The 22,617-nt window shown below is 41.7% G+C and overlaps 1 protein-coding gene across 1 annotated transcript; it reads left to right on the top strand.

The window, feature by feature from the left end:
• Positions 1 to 14,546: 14,546 nt before the first annotated feature.
• On the top strand, positions 14,547 to 20,367 carry nqo1 (NAD(P)H dehydrogenase, quinone 1). Its single transcript, XM_061068513.1, has 6 exons — positions 14,547 to 14,550; positions 16,344 to 16,511; positions 16,620 to 16,785; positions 17,064 to 17,184; positions 17,943 to 18,044; positions 20,035 to 20,367. Exons 1-6 carry the CDS (start codon positions 14,547 to 14,549, stop codon positions 20,365 to 20,367), a joined length of 894 nt encoding a protein of 297 aa, XP_060924496.1.
• Positions 20,368 to 22,617: the final 2,250 nt, after the last annotated feature.

Genomic DNA, 22,617 nt, shown 5'->3' on the forward strand with positions numbered 1-22,617 from the left:
CGACGAGCAGGACACGTTTCCTGAGATGTTCTGTGAGATATCATCTGACAGTTACATAACTACTCCTCAGATATGCTGCTTTATAGCTTTTATACAGACTTATATACACATTCTATAATCTCCACTGTGAGTGACAGGAACAGCAGATCCACAGTCGCCAACGGTCATACTTGATCTGAAAGATAATAAAAGACTTTTAAGAAGATAAATACTTTTATATTGAAAATGTTAATTTGCTCAATAGTCTAGTTGTGAAGTTTTTATTTTTCAAAATAAAATGCCCACTTTTCCAATGCCACTGTGAGCTGTTACAAATGTGAAGATGTAACTTACTGAAGGATGTGATCATTAATGTGAAGTACTAGAAGGAATGAATGTGACTCGCAGCTGATTTTCTTCATGGAAGCAAACAATCAGAACTCCATTCAGAGGCCTCTCTCTGTGGGGAACAGACACAGGACACTTCCTGATGTGTGTCAGCGTGTGTGTGTCTGTGTCAGAGTGTTTGTGTTGTCGTGTAGCAGCATGTTCGCTCACCCTGTGTCTACACCTGGTCTGTCAAACTGTAACGCTATATCCATCACATCACACCCTGTTGTGATTTCAGAGGCTGGTGCGTCTTGAATGTTCTTTTTGTTCCTGGATTCAAGCTATTGTTAAAATCATGATTAATTATAAGCAGCAGCCAGAGTCTTCACACTAATGTTGAAGATATAACTCCTGTACAAACAGGACTATTCTGAGTCAGTGGATTTAACCAGGATCTCAGGTCAGTGTACGACTTTTCCAGTCGTACTCGTGTTCAACACAAAGCAAACTAAAGAAATGTCTGTTCTCAGGCCCTTTCGGGAGTTTGAGTACTTGTATGTTGAACTTCTACTTGGTTCAGGGATACTTTGATGTATACTTTATTTTATAATACCTTTGATTATAAACTCTTTACATTTGTTCCTGTATGTTTTATTTTCAATCTATTCTCTTGATGTGACGCACATTAACCTTCTTCTAATGAAATGTGCTGTATGAATTAAAGTTCGTTTCCATTTAACTCCTCATGACTCTGCACATGTTCTGACCTTCATTAGAAATGTTAGTGTTAGGATATTGATTTTTCCAATTCATTAAACACTGTTGTTCAGCCCATTTCTTTAAACTGTACATGCTAAATATCCTGAGGGGAATCAGAATCAGAATAAGATTCAGAATCATAATTATTTTTATTGGATAAAACCCTCTAACGGCTGCGTCACCTCTTTCAGCTGAATTAGTATCCAGGGATCAATAGTGGGGTTAGGGATAGTAGTTTGTGTAATAATATTGTAGTAAAATTGTTTTTCAAATGGGTATAATGAAGGTAAAATAGTAAATACACTATGAGTATAATAATATTGGAAGTGCTTATTAATGTAGAGCACTTATCAATAACCTCTTCTCTAAGACGTGTTTGAACACTGTGTGTTGTTCTGTTGTCAATCATCATGTGTTTAAATCATTAATTTGATGTATTCGTACAGAAAGATTCAGAACTGATAACCGATGCATTAATAAACTCTTTTCTGTCTCATAAACAAACTGTATATGATAATAGGAAACAATCAGAATCCAAACGCACTCAGGTTTCACTGTCACAGCTTCCAGCCCAGTGTTACCACACGTGTTTCATTCCTGGGCTGAAGGGATGCAGCGACCCCATGTGGCTCATACATGTAATAAATCTCATATTTTATTTTATATGTTTGGTAATTTACAGTGGTGGGAAGTAACGAAGTAGAAATCCTTTGATACTGTACCTAAGTAGATTTTTCACATATCTGTACGTTACTTGAGTATTCATTTTCCTGACGACCTTTTACTTTTACTCGCTACATTTGAGCACAAATATCTGAACTTTCTTCTTCTTACATTCTCAAAACTGTCTCGTTACTTGAGCAGCGGAGGTTGACGGACGTGGACCTCTCTCCCTCTCTCTCTCTCTCTCTCTCTCTCTATCACTCTCTCTCTCTCTCTCTCTCTCTCTCTCTCTCTCTCTCTCTCTCTCTCTCTCTCTCTATTATTAGGGCCCGAGAACTGACAGGCACTGACTGAGGGCTTTTATCAGGTGACTCTACATGATTTTTTTGAAGGTATTCCTTTTTCGATTCACATTCGTTTTCCCTTTCCTGCTTCGTGTCAACATCTGCACATAAATACATAACTCAAAGCAGCAAGAGGTTAACTTTTCTTAAAGAAAATATTGGAAGTAGTTGGTGTAAACAAAAACTGTTTTTAAATAGACTATCATTGGTTGGCCGTGTCTACTTAGTCTTACACGTCCACGTAAACAAAACAAACAGATTTAAAACAAGTCGAGATGGAAAAACAAACAACACAACCAATTATATAAGCAAACGCAAAAACAACTTTCAGCCAACACAACCAAAAACAAACACTGTGTTGTGGACTACTGCATATTTTTTTATGGACCTCGCCAAATGGAACCCTGGGTAATCAGGCCCAGTTTTCCACTCACTATAATGCTAATATAATTTTTGCAAAGACATTATATATCTATATATTGACAATTCCAATCCTTAGTCGCCCTTTGTGCTGACTCAACACAACTTAGAAGCTGTTGAGTCTTTATATGTATATTGTACAAACTGGCTAATGTGTACAACTTCAAGCAGAGTTGTGTCTTCACTTTGTCGTCCCTACAGGCGAGAGGTGTAGTTTCCCCCTGCTGGAAACAAATGCAAACACAACCGCAGGCCCATTCAGTGAAGAGAGTCTAATGATAAATAAACAGGCTACATGTAGATGCGTGGACAAGCTGGCGGCAGGTAAACAGGTAAACATCCAGGCAGCTACACAATACAGCTAATAGACACAAAAGGCTAGTGTTGAAGTGCCGACAAGCAGGGGCGTCGTTAGGCCTGTTGTTCTTCAGCCCCCCCAAATAATTATTGGGATTTTTTTTTTTTTTTTTATTAAAAAAAAAAAAAAAAAATTAAACTATTGTTTTACACATGGACAAGTTATTTATAACTCTAACATGCTACATATGTGAGTGCGTTTCTTGTTTGTATGTTTTCTCCCCCTTCAAATTACAATCCAATAGCCTCTCATCATGCTTAACAATAGGAGACCGGGCACTAGGACCTTGGGGAGTCTGCTGCGCTGGCTTTCTCACTCTGCCAAGTAACGTCTCTCATCAAGACAGCAGGATTACAGCCAAGGAGTTTAGCTCATAGTTAATGATGCACGCAGTGAAATTGTAAGTACAGGTAGTTACAGAATGTGAAAACTAGTATATCCGTCTTTCCTTTACAAGCAGGAAAATTATTTCTCTCTATTTGAGAAAAGTTCATATTTGTGTTGTCAAATTTCACAATGACCCTGAAATTCTGTCTCTTCTGTTATCTTATACTTAATGAACGCAAGCAAAGATACATAGAAAAATCACACTCTTTCTGATTGAACCAATCTGTGAACTGTCTGAAACACTGGATATCCGCAGCCCCAAATGAGCCCAAAGAAAATTGGCGCGCGCTGTGCGCGCAAACATTCAGCATCCTTAGGGGCTAAGCCCCCCCCTTCTTTCAATCCTAGAAACGCCCCTGCCGTCAAGCAAGACACTGATAATTTATAAACTTCAAAATAAAGTCACCAAAATACTGTAACCAAGTTTGCACCTTAAGATATTCAATTGGATGTATTTTGGAGATGTAATTTAGCATTCAAAAAAACATTGGTCTTCAATTATTTATTTCCTTGTTCAATCTGAAATTTGGCAGCAAAACGAAACTGAGTCCAGTGATGTTTTCTTCTCTGTACTAGCCCTGCATGTCCAGGCTGTTAACAAAAGAGAAACTATCTTATTTTGTGTGCCTAGTTTCCCTTTGCTGAGTCATCATAAGGGGCATTGTGTATCACTCCTGTTACTGATGAAAGGTCCATGTTCAGTGATATTTACAGACTTTTTTAGTGGTTATTCTTTGGTCTATTAGTGTTCTTAGCTAGACTCAAGAGGCACTTGTTTATTCTGTTGTGTTGATTATTTGTTGTCTCTAGAAGTTCAGATGCACTTCGGCATCTCGGGTTCAAAATTTGTATAATTATACATTATATATATAGTGTTGTTATAATTTTTCAGTCAGTTGAAATAAATCCTGAAGAGAACAATTTTGGGATGTTTTGTGTCTGTATAGGCCTACTATAAAAAACACTTAGTATTTTTAATTTTGGTACTTGTACTTTTACTTTTGATACTTAAGTATATTTCAACACCAGATACTTTTGATACTTAAGTACATTTAATATGAGCGACTCTAAGACTTTTACTCAAGTCATTTTCTGACGGGTGACTTTTACTTTTACCGGAGTCACTTTCAAGTAAGATATCTGTACTTTTACTCAAGTATGGCTTTCAAGTACTTTATACACCACTAGTTATTTATGTGCAATAGTATGTTATTTAAATGAATACAAAAATAATACAAAATGAATTATAATGGATGAAATGAATTATAATGAATTACAATGAATTAAATGATTTTAAATAAATTAAATGGTTTTAAATGAATTAAATGAATTTAAAGGAATTATAATGCATTATAATGAATTCATACTAATTCGAATGAATTAAAAGGATCTCTCAGTTCTTCTGGAATCCTCTAGCGACTCAGGCATCATTGCTGAAAGCAGCAGAACCAAATGTTGTGGTTCTACTGTGGACAATGTTACAACAACTTAATTTTCACACTGATCAGTAGGTGGCGCTATGACCCTGAACTAATATTAATATATGGATGTGTTCAGGTCAGGATTGTGATCATAGGTCAGTAGTTCGGAGCCGGTTGGATAATGCAGAGTGGATTTACAAAGTACTTCCTGTTTCATGGCGAATCAGTAGGTGGCGCTATGACACTGAGGAAATATTGACACATAGAGCTGTTCAGGCTTGGACTCTGATCATGTGACAGAAGTTTGGTAGTGATAGGACAATGCAGAGTGGAGTTATGACAACATCGTGTCCTTCGCCAAAGGAGACAATGTTTTCATTGATGTGCGGCAAATCAATGTTTACACAGTTTGATCCAATGAGTTGACTGAGTTGTTTTGAGCTGTATATTGTAAAGCAGCCAGGAGCAGTGTATCAAAGTATAAAACTTCCTGGAGCCATCAGGTGGCGCTGTGATTTCAAGTCATGTAGGCTGTGTAGACGTCTTCAGACCGGGACTCTTGTCTTACATGTCTAGTTTGGATCCGATTGGACCAAATATGCCAGAGATACAGAAACTTGTGTTTTGATGGCGTGGGAGGTTTATATTTCCATCTTGTTGAGATGACATTCCCAGAAGTTGAAGTTGATCTGATGAAAGCCCAACGACAAAGACACAAAAGACACATGTCCCTCTTAATTTTTGTAGATCTCAGCCAATCGTAGTGCCGGGGCTGCCCTTTAGGGGGCACTAGTCAGTTATTTTGCCACGCCCATTCCTTAAAACTATCTGAATGCTACACACATGTAGTTTGAGGGAAGTTGAACCTCGAAAACCGAAGTTACAGCAATTTCGCCCTGAAAAAGCCCAAAATGGAAATGCAAGTCCTTCGAAATACAACAGGGCCTCCCACCGCTCGGTGCTCGGGTTCTTTCAAACACATTCATGTCAGTGTAATTATAGATTTCTGTCTTTACAAAGTGAGAACTAAATATGTGTGATAAAGGAAGGTCGGTGTTGATTGACAGCTGATCTCTGTGCGGAGCAGAAACGTCACAACGACGAACTTTGATCAACAAACATGGAGACAAGAGAAGTTAAAGACTTAAACACAGAATCTAAATCACTGCTTTTAACGACTCGAGTCTATTTGAGTTTACAGAACTCAGCTGTGGATCCAGAATAAACATCAACTCCAGCATAGAGAGGCTGAGTGAATGTGGTCTGGACTGTGTGGAGGAGAGTCATGGTGTCAGAGACTCTGTAGAAGGACAGAACACCTGCACTGTGATCCAGGTACACTCCTACTCTGGAGGACACAGGACCTAACACTGGAGTCTTGATGCTGTTGTAAGAAAAGTTATAACTGTTTCCATCACAATCTAATGACCAAGATTTATCATTGTATCCAAATATACATTTATCTGAGTATCCTGCTCTGCTGATGTTCTTGTATGCGACTGCTACACTAACTCCTAGTACCCCCCCCCCCCCCCACCTCCACCTCCCAGTAACAACGTCCAGTCAGACTCTCTCTACTCAGGACCTGAGGCCAATAAGTGAATCTGTCTGGGTGATCAGAATAAGACTGAGCTTTTCTCATACGTGTTACTTTTCTGTTTCCCTCAGATAATAACAGACTTCTGTTTACTGTGTTTGGATCCATTGTGATTTCCTGTGAATATTTTAAGAAGTCAGCTCTGGTCTCTGGCTCTGGTTGTCGCAGTAAAACATCCACTTGAGACACAATCTGTAAAATCTGTGTCTCTGTCTCACTCAGAATGTCCTGTAGTCGACCTCTGACCTGTGACTGGGGCGCTGTGATTTCCAGTCATGTAGGCTGTGTAGATGTCTTCAGACCGGGACGCTTGTCTTACATGTCTGGTTTGGATCCGATTGGACCAAATATGCCAGAGATACAGAAGCTTGTGTTTTCATGTCGTGGCATCAAATACATCGAGGAGGTTTATATTTCCATCTTGTTGAGATGACATTCCCAGAAGTTGAAGTTGATCCGATGAAAGCCCAACGACAAAGACACAAAAGACACATGTCCCTCTTCATTTTTGTAGATGTCAGCCAATCGTAGTGCCGGGGCTGCCCTTTAGGGGGCACTAGTCAGTTATTTTGCCACGCCCATTCCTTAAAACTATCTGAATGTCTGCGGGGGGGGGGGTAGTTAGAGTTGCCTACAACGCCACCTGAGGAGTCTCACCTCAGGAATATTAGTAAGTGTAGTGTGTGTGTGCAGCACAGGTTCAGTTGAATCACTGGAGTTAGAGACATGTTTAAATCAATAAGAAACTACTTTAATGAACAAAAAGGCATATAATCAAAACAGGGGGGTACAAAGGACAGGTAAGAGGGATGGGCATGCCGTGGTTATGGACTGATGTTATTTGTCATTGAGACCTGTTGGGATGATGGTGTCCAGTTTGAAAATCCATCACTTCTCTGCCCAATGGTCCAGTGGTCGTGTGATTCCAGGCCTGAGATGGTTAAACTGGTGACCGGATGATGTTGGAAATGACGGACCATGGGGGGGTCAGTTTGCCTTCCCCAATGTTGTAAATGTTGTTTGAGCCGGGTGAGGATGGAATGTTTTGTTTCACCGACATAGTGTTTATTGCAGGTGGTGCATGTGATGATGTAAATGACGTTGCTGGTGTTGAGTGAAAATGTACCTAATGTAGGGGAATGCTGTATTGCTGTGGGGGTTTGAGTTGAATTTCCTGTTTCTGTAGTGTGTGTCGTATTGTGTTTGGGTTGAAGGTTTGTTTTCTGAGTACTTTGATCTTATTAGTAGGCTGTGAAGGTTTTTATTTTTTCTGTAGGCGGATATGGTAGTATAGTTTTGGAAAGCCGGCTGTACTGTTTGGGTAGAGGCGAAGTTTTGTTTAATGATGGTATGTAGTCTAGTGATTCTATGGGAGAAGGTGGATATGAAAGGTACTATGACGGGATTGCGGTCAGGGTCATTGGGAAGGTGAATGCTGGCGGTCTCGGAGCGGTCCCTGTTAGGATTATGGTTAGGGTCAGGTTTAGGATTGGGGAAGGTTTGGTTAAGGTTAGGGTTAGTGTTAGGGTTAGGGTTAGGATTGGGAGAGTTGGGATTAGGTTTAGGTTTAGGTTTGGTTAAGGTTAGGGTTAGTGTTAGGGTTAGGGTTAGGGTTAGGATTGGGAGAGTTGGGGTTAGGTTTAGGCTTGGTGGGATGTTGGTTAGGGTTAGGATTTGGATCTGGGTTGAGGTTGGGATCCGGTTTAGGGTAGTGGATAGGGTGAACTGGTAAGGGACCTGTGGGCGGGATGCCCTCCGAGATCGGGACTTGAGGTGGAGCATTGTGGGGAGTGAAGCGAGTCGGAGCGAGAGACGCCAAAGTGCTGGTTTTTATCTGGCGGAGGAAGCGTTTAGAATAGCCCCTTTGTCTAAGACTGGAAAATAAAATAGAGATGGATGTATGGAGGTCTATTGTTTTGGATGATATTCTGTAGAACCGGATGATTTGAGATTTAATTATACCTTTGAATGTGTGTTTTGGATGATAACTTCTAACCCTTACGGAGAAGAGCGTGTGTATCTGTTGTTTTAAAGTAAACCTTGGTGAGTAATTGTGTGTATGCCAAATTATTTGAACGGTCAAAAAAAACTGTTGTGTCTAAAAAGTTTATTTGCAGTGGATCTATAATGTATTTAACTTTAATCGACGGGTGGTGATTGTTCAATGTGTAAATTAAGTCAGAAAATAAGGAAATGTCGTGTTGCCAAACACCAAATATGTCATCCAGAAAACGGAGGTAGGTGAATGGCTAGTGCCTTGCTCCCACTCGCTCATGTAGATGTTTGCATATGAGGGTACGTATGACCCATGGCTGTTCCATGGATCTGGAGGAATTGTTTATTTTTGAACGAAAAATTGTTATTGTTGAGACAGATGGTCAGAAGTTGAATAATTTCTTTGTCCGGTCTATTGTTGTCGGGGTTGTTATTGAAGATGGATATGATAGACTTGATACATATACTCATATCAATCCAAGATGGCAGCATGTTAGGTTGTATGTGAGTTTGTCTCTCTGTCTTTGTTCATTTTTTGTTCATTGTTCATTTTTTGCGCTATTTTGTTTCGGCTACTCATTGAGCACACTGGATTTAAGGATATTAACATTCATCACATGAAATGAATGCGGACTACCTGGACTCTGAAGGGCTAGAACAAAGGAAGCAGTAGCGGCCTTGCTAACTCCCAAGGCCTCAGCAGCAGCAGCAGTAGCAGCCTTGCCAACTCCCAAGGCTCCAGCAGCAGCAGCAGTAGCAGCCTTGCTAACACATCAAGGCCCCAGCAGTAGCAGCAGTAGCAGCCTTGCTAACACATCAAGGCCCCAGCAGCAGCAACAGTAGCAGCCTTGCTAACACATCAAGGCCTCAGCAGCAGCAACAGTAGCAGCCTTGCTAACACATCAAGGCCCCAGCAGCAGCAGCAGTAGCAGCCTTGCTAACGTCTCAAGCCCCCAGCAGCAGCAGCAGCCTTGCTAACATCTCAAGGCCCCAGCAGCAGCAGCCCTGCTAACATCTCATCTCAGTAATTTAAAGACAATGGCATTTTTCTTAACTTTAGTATGTTTGTTGACATTTTGGGACCTGACTCCAAGGAATTGCCCCTTGGTGAGTACCACTAGCTATGTGTCGAGCATGCAAGACACTTACTATAGTGGCACTAATGCTAATGTTGCTGGGCACTTACAGCAACCACAGTCTGATTTGGTCTGGGCCTCAAACCTGTGGTCGGACCCACCTAGGGACTTACCTAAACTTCTACGTTTTTTTACATTATATAATCTTACTCTTTCCCTTAAGGAAAGGCATTGCCTGGCTTTAACACATAAAAAAACTGCTTCAAAATGTAATGTGAGACGAGCAGTGATAATTGTACTACTCTTACTTCTGTCTGGAGATGTGCAATCAAACCCTGGTCCTGAATTGCAATGTATCCAGACTCCCGCTGATTTCAAATTAATGTCTGGTCTCAAATGTATTCATCTTAATGTGCGCAGCTTAGTACCAAAGATGGACATGGTCAGAATTTGGGTTAGATCAACAGATGCAGACATTGTGGTCATCTCAGAAACTTGGCTGACAAAATCTATTACAAATGAAGACATTAGCATACTCGGATACAATGTTTATCGTAGTGATAGGCCCGAGAAAGGCGGTGGTGTAGCCATTTTCGTTAAATCAAGATTTGATGCTTCAATTGTTCTGTCTGAGTCTATCACTAAGCAATTCGAATTTTTGGCATTGAAGGTGGAAATAGCAAAGTCCCTCTCTATGACTGTTGTCGGGTGCTATAGGCCTCCATCTGCCACAAAGGAGGCATTATCGTCATTGCAGCATCTTTTGTCCAAATTAAATTATAATCAGCTTTTAATGGCTGGAGATCTGAATTGGGACTGGCTAAATGCAGTTTCGGATGAATTTAAATCTTTCTGTGACTATTAATCTTATCCAGCTGGTCAACCTACCTACAAGGCCAAATCTTAAAAAATCTGAAAAGTCCACTTTGATTGATCTAATTCTCACAAATGTTCCTCATAAATTCTTATCCTTGGGAGTTTTCTGCAATGATTTGAGTGATCATTGTGTTGTTGCTATTTGCAGGGACACAAAGATCCCCAAACGTAAACCACGCATTATTTTCAAGAGGAATTTAAAAATGTTTAATGAACAGGCTTTTCATCATGATTTGTCTTTGGTAAATTGGGGACACATAGGTCTTTTTGCCGGACGTGGAGTTAGCTTGGACATTCTTTAAGGAACACTTTGTGAAAATTGTAAATAAACATGCCCCCATCGGGAAATTCAGGGTTAAGGGACGAGATAATCCGTGGTTTTCCCCAGAGTTGTCAGATACCATCCATCGACGTAATGTGGCATGGGCCAAAGCCAGAAAAAGTGATTTTGCCTCTGACTGGTCTATTTTCAGGCAACTAAGGAACAAATGCACTACTCTTATTAAAAAGGCTAAATCTGAATATTATTTATCTGTCACAACTGAGAACCTTAATAATCCACAGACATTTTGGAAAGTAATTCAATCTATATCTGTAAGTAAAAGTCCTCCGGCTCTTCCGATATTTGTTCTAAAAGACTCGGTCCCAGTCTATGATAGAACTGAGGTTCTAAATTGTTTTAACAATCATTTTGTATTATCTGGTTCTTTGTTTGATTCTACGGGAGCTGCCCCTGTGTTTCCCTGCACAGAAGCTCCAAGGTTTTCAGGAGAACCCTTTAATTTCTTACCTTTTACTGTGCAGCAAGTGCATCAAGCCCTCAAAACGTTGGCTAGCAGAAAATCCCCTGGACCTGATTCAATAGAGCCCTACTTTTTAAAAATAGCAGCTGATTTTGTAGCACAGCCTCTTACAATCCTTTTTAATCTCTCAATTGAAAACAAAAAAATTCCATCTGTATGGAAGTCAGCTTTTGTTACCCCCTTATTAAAAGGAGGTGATCCAGCAGCTTTAACCAACTACAGGCCAATATCAAATCTGTGTGCCTTGTCAAAAATTCTTGAATCTCTTGTGTGTGATCAGTTAAAAGAGTTTCTAACATTTAATGATCTTCTCTCACAACTGCAATCAGGCTTCAGGAAAAAACACAGTACCATCACTGCAGCTACAAAAGTGATCAATGATATATTAGTTGCTCTTGATAATAAGCAGCACTGTGCTTCACTTTTTATTGATCTGTCAAAGGCTTTTGACACTGTGGACCATGCTGTTTTAAAGCATAGGCTTTTTTGCTTAGGGTTTGTCAAATCATGTAGTTTCCTGGTTCACAGATTATTTGAGTGACAGGACTCAGTGTATTAAATATGATGGTCTGTGTTCTGAATTTGTGAGTGTCCACAAGGGCGTGCCACAGGGTTCAATATTAGGACCCCTCTTGTTCATTATGTACATTAATGATTTGGGAAAAAACGTGTCAGATGCTAACATGCATTTTTATGCAGATGACACAATTATTTACTGTTTTGGATCAACTCCTGCTAGAGCTGTTGAATCTCTGCAGAAAGCTTTTGATGCAGTCTAGCACACACTCCTGCAACTAAAATTAGTCCTCAACACTGAAAAAACTAAACAAATGTTGTTTTCAAACTCTAAGAAAGTACCTCAAACTGTCCCCACAGTGTCCACTCTTGAGGGAATGTCATAGAGGTGGTTCATATCTATAAATATCTTGGTGTCTTGATTGATGATTCCCTTTCCTTCAAACCCCACATTGACAATCTTGTGAAGAAATTGAAACTTAAATTGGGCTTCTTCTTCAGGCACAAATTTTGTTTCTCTTTTGAGGTGAAAAAGCGGCTTGTCACTGCAACGTTCTTATCCAGTTTAGATTATGGAGATTTGATTTATATGAATGCCTCAGCTAAATGTCTATGTAAGATTGATGCTGTTTACCATGCTTCTCTGAGGTTTATCACTAACTGTAGAGCCCTGACCCATCACTGTGAATTGTATTCTCGAGTGGGTTGGCCCTCTTTGTCCACCAGGAGGCTGGGACATTGGTGCACTTTTATTTATAAGGCCATGCTTGGGCTACTGCCATCATATATTTGTAATTTAATCACACAGAAAAGTGTTGCTTGTTACAGTCTGCGCTCAAACAATCAGATGCTTTTGTGAGTTCCATTGGCCCGCACTGAATCAGGAAAAAGGGCATTCGTCCACTCTGCTCCCACCACATGGAACTGGCTGCAAAAAGATTTAAAATTAACCGAAATGATTTCTTTGAACGCTTTTAAATCTACAATGAGATCATTTCAGACCACTTCTTTTACTTGCAGATGTTTTTTATGAATTTTAATTTATTTGTAACTGTTTTTTATCATTTTAATTTCTGTTTATATGTTGTGAGTGTAATATTGTGAGTGTACATATGTTATTTGTTGCTGCCTTTGGCCAGGACTCCCTCGAAAAAGAGGTTTTTAATCTCAATGGGACTTTCCTGGTTAAATAAAGGTCAAATAAAAAAAAAAAAAATACCTGTTTCTGTGTTGATATTTGTGTACAAACTGTCTATGTCTATTGTAAATAAGTATGACTGATTTGGAACAACCATGGGTCGGATAGTGTCTATGAAATGATAGGTGTCCTTGATGTAACTGGGATGTTTATTGGAAAGGGGTCCAAGGAAGTGTTCAATGTATTCTGAAATATGATATGAAATGCTATTACAATCTGAAACTATAGGTCTGCCGGGGGGAACTTCATAGGGTATCGTCCATGATGATGGTTCTTTTGTTTTGTTTATGAGTAATGGTTTTATTGTCATATAATCCTTGTATGATATTACGGAGAAGTGGCTGAGTTTGTGTTTGTACATCTGATTGGATGGGTTTATAATGTGTAGTGTTTGAAAGTTGTCTGTTTGCCTCCAGTAAATACTGCACTTTAACTGCTGCTGGCTTCATTTGTGCAAAACAGTATTTTCTTTTTTAAAGTGTACTTAACCTTTTATTGAATTGAACTTTGACAAGATTTTTTTACAGATTTGATATTAATGTAAGTCTTTAGGACAGAAAATCATCTACATTGATTTTAGAAAATCCCTTCATGTTGTTCTTTAGTGCAATTCTAACTGAAATCGTCTAAAACGCAGAGAAGCTGTAGCTGCACTCGTTGAAGTGCTCGTGGGGGACACCTCCAGTTGGTCTCATCCTGAAGAAGTGAATAGAGTTCCTTTCATCTCCTCTCTCTGATCCGATCTGAGACCGATGAAAGCTCCACTCACTGTTTTGAGCTCGATGCTAACACAGACACAGCCTTTGGTCAGTTTACATTTGTTTGTGATCATTGTGTTTCTACTTGTCAGGCGTCTCAGTTGTTTATTTATTCTCTTTTACTCATTGTTGTTATTTTGTGATTCTTTTTAATCGATTTGCTTTTTTTTTTCTTTGTGGTTGTTTTGCAGCTTTTTGTATCTTCACGTTGTTGTTGTTTTTAAATGGATCTTCAGGACTTCATTCGGGGCCCATGAGTCTCCGTGAACCATCCCTGGACCTCGGTGACAACGAGAGCAAACTAACGGCGTCACCATCGACAGACCTGACTGGCCACAGATCTTTGTCCTGACAAACATTTAACCTCTGAACTGTAGGTTAAAGTCTCTGACAAGAGACAGAGAGACAGACAGAGAGACAGAGAGAGAGAGAGACAGACAGACGGACGGACGGACGGACGGACGGACGGACGGACGGACGGACAGACTTTGTTGTTATCCTATCATATTATATCCTGATACATCTGAGTCTGTTTGTCTCCTCTGATGGGGACATGAGACACGAGGACGTGACTGAGCCGCTCAGGTTCAACCCCCCCGACGCCTCCTACACTTTTCTTCTAATTAGATGAAATTAAGTCAGATTAAAGCTTTTGCCACATGACTCGGTCCCATAATCCTTTGTAAGTGACCCAAACATTCTTTTCCAGGCCAAATGAAACCAATCGCATTCACCAGTGACTCACACACACACACACACACACTCACACACACACACACACCCACACACGCACGCACACACACACACTCACACACACACACACAAACACACACTCACACACACACACACACACACACACAGAACCGGTCCTACAACATGACAGCATTTTCGTCCTTCCACAGTGTGTAGCTGTGTGGTTGTGTAGTTGTGTAGCAGTGACTCTCACACACTTCAGCTCCAGTAGATATGGAATCTGTGAACATGTTTCTCACGCGAACCAGAGGCTGGGCTCTATAAGAGCCGTGAGGAGCAGGTCCACCCACACACGGATCCAGCAGCGAACACGATGGGTGAGTGTCCCCTGATCTACTGCCTCCACTTCCTGTTCACCTGCCGAACAACACACAACATTTACATATTTCTTTCTTTAAAACATAAAGATTGTGACTGAAAATATATAAATCTGTCACTTTAATGTTTAATCAGCTGGGACCTTTTCAAATGAAATAGGATTTCAAATGTAACTCACTCACTATCTTCAATAATAATTAAATATACTTTTAATTCAATTTGAATTACATTGCTTCACTGATTGTAACAACACTTAATAAGAATTGATAATTTAAAAATAATGTATAACACTACACAGGAAGTCAGTGACAATATCTAAAACCTAAGAGATTAAATTGATCTGGTTCTTTAAAAATAAAAATGTCACTTGAAATTTCAGCTGCCTTCAAATCATTAGATTTTCATTTTTTAACAGAGAATCACAAAATTAACAAAACAAAAGCTGAGAGTTAAAAACAAGTGACTGTGGGATTAGTGATGAAAGCACGAAGGATCTTTCATGTTTCCAGGAGCATTGATCTCCTGGTTCCTCTGTTGTCTGGTCACACTGTGATTTGAATCTCGACTCGTCGGACACGTTCTTCAGCTCCGAGTGTCGTCACTCTGGTTCAGGAGCAGCTCCACACACACACACACACACACACACACACACACACACACACACACACACACACACACACACACACACACAGATCTGTGCTAAGCTGCTCTCCTCACTCAACCGATGCTACAACATAACTGAGCGTTACTAACCAGGGTACTTTCCTAAGTATTAAAAGTGTGTGTGTCTGTGTGTGTGTGTCTGTGTGTGTGTGTGTGTGTGTGTGTGTGTCTGTGTGTGTGTGTGTGTGTCTGTGTGTGTGTGTGTGTGTGTGTGTCTGTGTGTGTCTGTGTGTGTGTGTGTGTCTGTGTGTGTATGTGTGTGTGTGTGTGTGTGTGTCTGTGTGTGTATGTGTGTGTGTGTGTGTGTGTATGTGTATGTGTGTGTGTCTGTGTGTCTGTGTGTGTGTGTCTGTGTGTATTTGTCTGTGTGTGTGTGTCTGTGTGTGTTTGTCTGTGTGTGTGTGTCTGTGTGTGTGTGTGTGTGTGGTTGTGTGTGTGTATGTGTGTGTGTCTGTGTGTGTGTCTGTGTGTGTGTGTGTGTGTGTGTGTGTCTGTGTGTGTGTGTGTGTGTCTGTGTGTGTATGTCTGTGTCTGTGTGTGTGTGTCTGTGTGTGTGTGTGTCTGTGTGTGTCTGTGTGTGTGTGTGTGTGTCTGTGTGTGTATGTGTGTGTGTGTGTGTGTGTGTCTGTGTGTGTATGTGTGTGTGTGTGTGTGTGTGTGTGTGTGTGTATGTGTATGTGTGTGTGTCTGTGTGTCTGTGTGTGTGTGTCTGTGTGTGTTTGTCTGTGTGTGTGTGTCTGTGTGTGTTTGTCTGTGTGTGTGTGTCTGTGTGTGTGTGTGTGTGTGGTTGTGTGTCCGATGTGTGTGTGTGTCTGCGTGTGTGTGTGTGTGGTTGTGTGTGTCTGTGTGTGTGTGTGTGTGTGTGGTTGTGTGTCCGATGTGTGTGTGTGTGTGCGTGTGTGTGTGTGTGTGTGTGGTTCTGTGTGTGTGTGTCTGTGTGTGTGTGTCTGTGTGTGTGTGTGTGTGTCTGTGTGTGGTTGTGTGTGTCTGTGTGTGTGTGTGTGTCTGTGTGTGTGTGTGTGTGTGTGTGTGTGTGTGTGTCTGTGGTTGTGTGTGTGTGTGTGTGTGTGTGTGTGTGTGTGTGTGTGTGGTTGTGTGTGGTTGTGTGTGTGTGTGTGTGTGTGTGCAGCTCAGAGGACAGCTCTGGTTGTGTACGCCCACCAGAGCCCCGCCTCCTTCAACGCGGCGCTCCGGGACGCTGCGGTTCAGGAGCTGATGGATCAGGGATTCACCGTCACGGTGTCTGACCTCTACGCCATGACCTTCAGAGCCAACGCCACACGGGATGACATCAGCGGTGACTACCCCCCCCCCCGCCCCCTTTGTCTCTGATGTAGCCACCTGACTCCGCCTCCTCTTTCCATCAGAGTGATGTGAATCTGTGTAACTACTTTATCTCCTGCAGGTGATCTGAAGAACTGCACGCTGTTCCAGTACGGGGAGGAGACCATGCACGCCTGGATGGAAGGGCGCCTCAGTGACGACATTGTTACCGAGCAACGCAAAGTAGAAGCGGCGGAGCTCATCATCTTCCAGGTGGGCGTCTCCCTCTGGGTCTGTGGCGTTCAGAGGGCGGAGCTCACGCCTGAGGTCTCAACTGGTTTAGACTTAATCTGAACACGTGGAACCAAATAGTTTGTTCCTTCATCTCAGAGGTTCTCACGTGAAGCAGAAGCTCAGCGACCTGCAGAGGCCTGTGGGCTCCGATCCAGAACCCAGACATTCTGGATCGGAGCCTGATCCCGAGCGAGCATCAGATCCCAGGTTGTGCGTTACTGTGCGTTAGGTTGTGAACATCTCTCAGGTGTGTAGCTGGTACCGTGAAGACTTGACCTCATCCCTGTGTCCTCCTGCAGTTTCCTCTGTACTGGTTCAGTGTGCCGGCCATCATGAAGGGCTGGATGGACCGGGTCCTCACACAGGGCTTCGCCTTCTCCATGGAAAAGATCTACGATCATGGTATTTTCAAGGTCTGTATCAGGAAGAAGATGTTGACAACCAGCAGAGTAATTTAAAATATACACAGATTAAACTCCATCGAGATCATGTTTCTACAGCCGGTCTCTCTGGTGACTCAGCAGAACCAGAGCCGGTTTCTCAATGAGCTGGATCCTTATGAGAGACCTGCGGAGCACATGATGGACTTCAGATCTTTATTTACTGTTCCAACAGAATCCAGTCAACAGGACTTTTACTACAAGAACTGGGGCAGTAGATTAGAGGGGGGGGGGGGGGGTAGAGAAAAGACAGATGAGCTGGAAGGAGCGGGGGGGAACTAGCTTCCGGCTTGCAGACATGGAATCTGAGGCAACGTGGCTGGAAAGCAATAGCTACACTGCAGATTTTTCCATTGGGACTAATAAAGGATTTCTTATCTAATCTTATTCTCCATCTTGTCCTTTGTTCCAAACCGGCTCAGTGTTTAGTTTAAAAAGGCAAAGAGGCAAAAATCTACTGAGCGACCACAAGGATTCCATGGTTCTACCACACAAGCCCAGAGTCAGATTTACCTTCAGCCTCAGAGTCCACTCAAGTTCAGACGAGAACCAAACACTTGATAACGCTCAGCTGCTCAGCTGAAGTTATCCCTCAGCTGATGCACTCATAGATAAAACCTGGATTGATGCAAAGGGAAATTCATACACAGTTTACGTATATTGTGTAAAATCCTTTCAGGGATTCCACTCATCATTCTAAATAAACATTTGAATCTATTGTTTCCATGAAGGATAAGAAAGCCATGTTGTCCTTCACGACTGGAGCCACAGAGACGATGTTCCGCCCGGACGGCATCAACGGAGACATCAACATCTCACTGTGGCCTCTGCAGGTAACCATCCAGAAGACAGGTTAAATCCAGAGAAGCTTCTGTTACATCCAGAGAAGGTTCTGTTAAATCCAGAGAAGGTTCTGTTAAATCCAGAGAAGGTTCTGTTAAATCCAGAGAAGCTTCTGTTACATCCAGAGAAGGTTCTGTTACATCCGGAGAAGGTTCTGTTAAATCCAGAGAAGGTTCTGTTAAATCCGGAGAAGGTTCTGTTACATCCGGAGAAGGTTCTGTTAAATCCAGAGAAGGTTCTGTTACATCCGGAGAAGGTTCTGTTAATTCCAGAGAAGGTTCTGTTAAATCCAGAGAAGGTTTTGTTAAATCCAGAGAAGGTTCTGTTAAAACCAGAGAAGGTTTTGTTAAATCCAGAGAAGGTTATGTTAAAACCAGAGAAGGTTCTGTTAAATCCAGAGAAGGTTCTGTTAAATCCAGAGAAGGTTCTGTTACATCCAGAGAAGCTTCTGTTAAATCCAGAGAAGGTTCCTGTAAATCTAGAGAAGGTTCTGTTAAAACCAGAGAAGGTTATGTTACATCCAGAGAAGCTTCTGTTAAATCCAGAGAAGGTTCTGTTAAATCCAGAGAAGGTTCTGTTAAATCCAGAGAAGGTTCTGTTAAATCCAGAGAAGGTTTTGTTAAATCCAGAGAAGGTTATGTTACATCCAGAGAAGCTTCTGTTACATCCGGAGAAGGTTCTGTTAAATCCAGAGAAGGTTATGTTACATCCAGAGAAGCTTTTGTTAAATCCAGAGAAGGTTCTGTTAAATCCAGAGAAGGTTCTGTTAAATCCAGAGAAGGTTCTGTTACATCCGGAGAAGGTTCTGTTACATCCAGAGAAGGTTCTGTTAAATCCAGAGAAGGTTCTGTTAAATCCAGAGAAGGTTCTGTTACATCCGGAGAAGGTTCTGTTACATCCGGAGAAGGTTCTGTTAATTCCAGAGAAGGTTCTGTTAAATCCAGAGAAGGTTCCTGTAAATCTAGAGAAGGTTCTGTTAAAACCAGAGAAGGTTCTGTTAAATCCAGAGAAGGTTATGTTACATCCAGAGAAGCTTCTGTTAAATCCAGAGAAGGTTCTGTTAAATCCAGAGAAGGTTCTGTTAAATCCAGAGAAGGTTATGTTACATCCAGAGAAGCTTCTGTTAAATCCAGAGAAGGTTCTGTTAAATCCAGAGAAGGTTCTGTTACATCCGGAGAAGGTTCTGTTAATTCCAGAGAAGGTTCTGTTAAATCTAGAGAAGGTTCTGTTAAAACCAGAGAAGGTTCTGTTAAATCCAGAGAAGGTTCTGTTAAATCCAGAGAAGGTTCTGTTACATCCGGAGAAGGTTCTGTTACATCCAGAGAAGGTTCTGTTAAATCCAGAGAAGGTTCTGTTAAAATCAGAGAAGGTTCTGTTAAATCCAGAGAAGGTTCTGTTCCATCCAGAGAAGGTTCTGTTAAATCCAGAGAAGGTTCTGTTAAATCCAGAGAAGCTTCTGTTACATCCGGAGAAGGTTCTGTTAATTCCAGAGAAGGTTCTGTTAAATCTAGAGAAGGTTCTGTTAAATCCAGAGAAGGTTATGTTAAATCCAGAGAAGGTTATGTTACATCCAGAGAAGGTTCTGTTAAATCCAGAGAAGGTTCTCCGTCTCCAGTGTGAAGATCTGTGCGCTTTCTTCTCACCTTCATCTGTGTGAGATTCGATTGATGTAAATAAATCTGGACGACATAACAACAGAAGTGAAGCCAAATCATGTGGATCGCCCCCTGGTGGCGAACTGAGTATCCCATCAACCTGTCCCCTTCATTCTAGCAGAACTAAAAACAACAAAGCACATATCAAATGTTTATTTCTGTGACGGAGTTCCATCATTCAGAAATCCTCCACAATGTTTTGACCAGGAGCCAGAGAAGGTGTGAGGTGCAGGTCTGAAAGCAGCTCTATAGAGATAAGAGGGTTGGGGGGGGGCTGGTCCATGTCAGTCAGATGCTAACCTGCTGCTCTGCTTGTTTCCCTCAGAACGGCGTTCTGCACTTCTGTGGATTTCAGGTTCTCGCTCCTCAGATCTTCTGGAGTCCGGCTCATTGCCCCCCCCCTGTGCGAGCCGCCATGCTGGACGGCTGGCGAGCGCGGCTGAAAGGCCTGCTGGCGGAGAAGCCGTTGACCTTTGCCCCCTGTGAGCTGTTTGACCTCAGCTTCCAGGGGGGGTTCTCCCTGTGGCCCAAGGTGAAGGAGGAGCAGGAGGAGCAGCCCTACGGCCTCACCACAGGCCACCACCTGGGGAAACCCCTGCCCCCCCACAACCAGACCACAGCTCCGCCCGCAGAGGAACCGGAAGCAGAGAACTTTTAATTCACACACACATATTGAGTCGTATATAAGCTCGTTACTGCCCCTGGTGGAGAGAAACACTCACTGCAGCACCTGGTGCTGAAGACGAGTATCTTCATACTTCACCACGTTTCCATGACAGAGCTTTTTGTACTTTTACTCAACTAAAATTTTGAATTCTACTTCTGGAGGAAATGTTGTTTTTATTTGTGTCTATTCTATTTCCCTCTGTCCTCTGTTCTGGAGTCATTTGAAATGGGCGTGGCAAAGTGGGTCAGTAGCCCCTCCCACCAAACGCAGCTCCTTACTTCGCTTTCACTGATCTTCACGAAATGCGTTACACACGTGAATCATGACCAGACGCACAAACAAGTCTCAAGGGGCATTATGAAAAAAGCAGCAGCAAATCTGGCCATTTCTTCCACTTTACACTTTGTGTATTTCACTTCAAACTCGGTGGGGGTCAAACACGAGGTCGTTGTGTAACGACACAGTGTTTGATTGATTGAATATTTATTTAAGCCTCGGAAGACACATTGAGGGATAAGACCCTCATTTACAATGGTACCGAGGGTACAATAAAAAAGTTGATACATTAAAAGTGAATACATTGAATAAATAGGAATGAAATAAATATGCATATATATATACACAGTAATACAAGGTATAAAACAATTCGTCAATACAGTACTATGGCCAAGTCAACTAGCAGTTACAGTCACTTCAGGAGAAGTCAGTTCTTCATGAGACCAGACTCGAGAACTCCGTCAGTGAAACAAATGAGCGCAACTTTAAAGATTTTTGGACCTCATTCCAGATGTAGGGGGCTTTATAATAGAAAGCTGTCTTCCCCAGGTTGGTCTTAACACGAGGCAGATGTAATGAAAGCAGCTCTGGGAGCGAGTATTGTGGGTATTACAATTCCAGCTGATGAGAGAGGAGAGATAGAGTGGCAGTAGCCCAATGATTGTTTTGTAAATATAAATCTTCCAATGACCATCTCTCTTTCAGACAGGGCTGGCCAGCCAACCTTGTTATAGAGAGTACAGTGGTGTGTGCCATAGCGGTCTCCTGTGATAAAACGCAGAGCAGAATGGTAAACAGCATCCAGAGATTTCAGTGTGCTGTGGGATGTATTTCCATAAATTACATCACCGTAATCTAAAACTGGTATAAAAACAGACTCAATAATGCGTTTTCTGGCTTGGAAAGTGAAACAGAACCTATTTCTATAGAGAAAACCCAATTTTGTTCTTAGCTTTTTTACGAGTTGACTCACATGTGGTTTAAAATCGAGCTTCTCATCAACCCAAATGCCTAGGTACTTATAGCTGGTGGCCCTTTCCAGAGTGGTACCATTTCTAGAGCAGAGTTTTAAACTGTTAAAATCAGTGCTTCTAGCTTTAGTAAAAATAATCCATTTGGTTTTGGCACAATTCAGGACTAGCTTTAAGTCACTAAATTGCTTCTCTAGCATGTGGAAGGAGAGCTGCAGTCTATTTATAGCAGCGTCAATGTTGGAGGCACTACAATACAGAACTGTGTCATCCACATAAAGATGAACCCGAGAAAGTGGAGTGAGTGTGGAGGCAATTTCATTGATATATATTATAAACAGTAAAGGTCCAAGGACAGAGCCTTGGGGTACCCCCTTGCCAATTTATAAAAAAGTGATGTTATTTTGCCCACCTTTACACATTGGGAGCGACCAGAGAGATAACTCCTAAACCACTGTAGGCTCAAATGATCAAAGCCGATAAGTGATCATTTGTTTAAAAGCAGATGGTGGTCAAGCGTGTCAAAGGCCTTTGAGAGGTCCACAAATAGTGCGGCACAATCTTGCTTATTGTCCAGCGCAGTAATGACATCATTGACCACAAGGGAGGCTGCAGAAGTAGTGCTATGTCGGGCTCTAAAACCTGATTGAGATGGACTCAAGAAAGACGATAGTGATAAAAATGATTTTAGCTGGGTATTAATAAAGGATTCAAGAATTTTTGAGAGACATGATAATTTTGAAATTGGCCTGTAGTTGTTCATATTATTCGTGCTACCACCCTTGTGCAGTGGGAGAACATGGGCTGTTTTCCAGGTTGAAGGGATAACACCAGTCGTTATGGAGAGATTGAAGATGTAAGTAATATATTCAAAAATTACAGTAGCTGAGTTCTCCTTCAACATGTTTCCCCTCATCATTGCTGCTAAAGCCTTTCTCCTGATGATGTTCTCCTCTACACATCTGTGTCACTTGTGTCCGTCCTGGGAGACGGA

Source organism: Limanda limanda, chromosome 3, assembly GCF_963576545.1.
Source record: "Limanda limanda chromosome 3, fLimLim1.1, whole genome shotgun sequence".
Taxonomy (NCBI): domain Eukaryota; kingdom Metazoa; phylum Chordata; class Actinopteri; order Pleuronectiformes; family Pleuronectidae; genus Limanda; species Limanda limanda.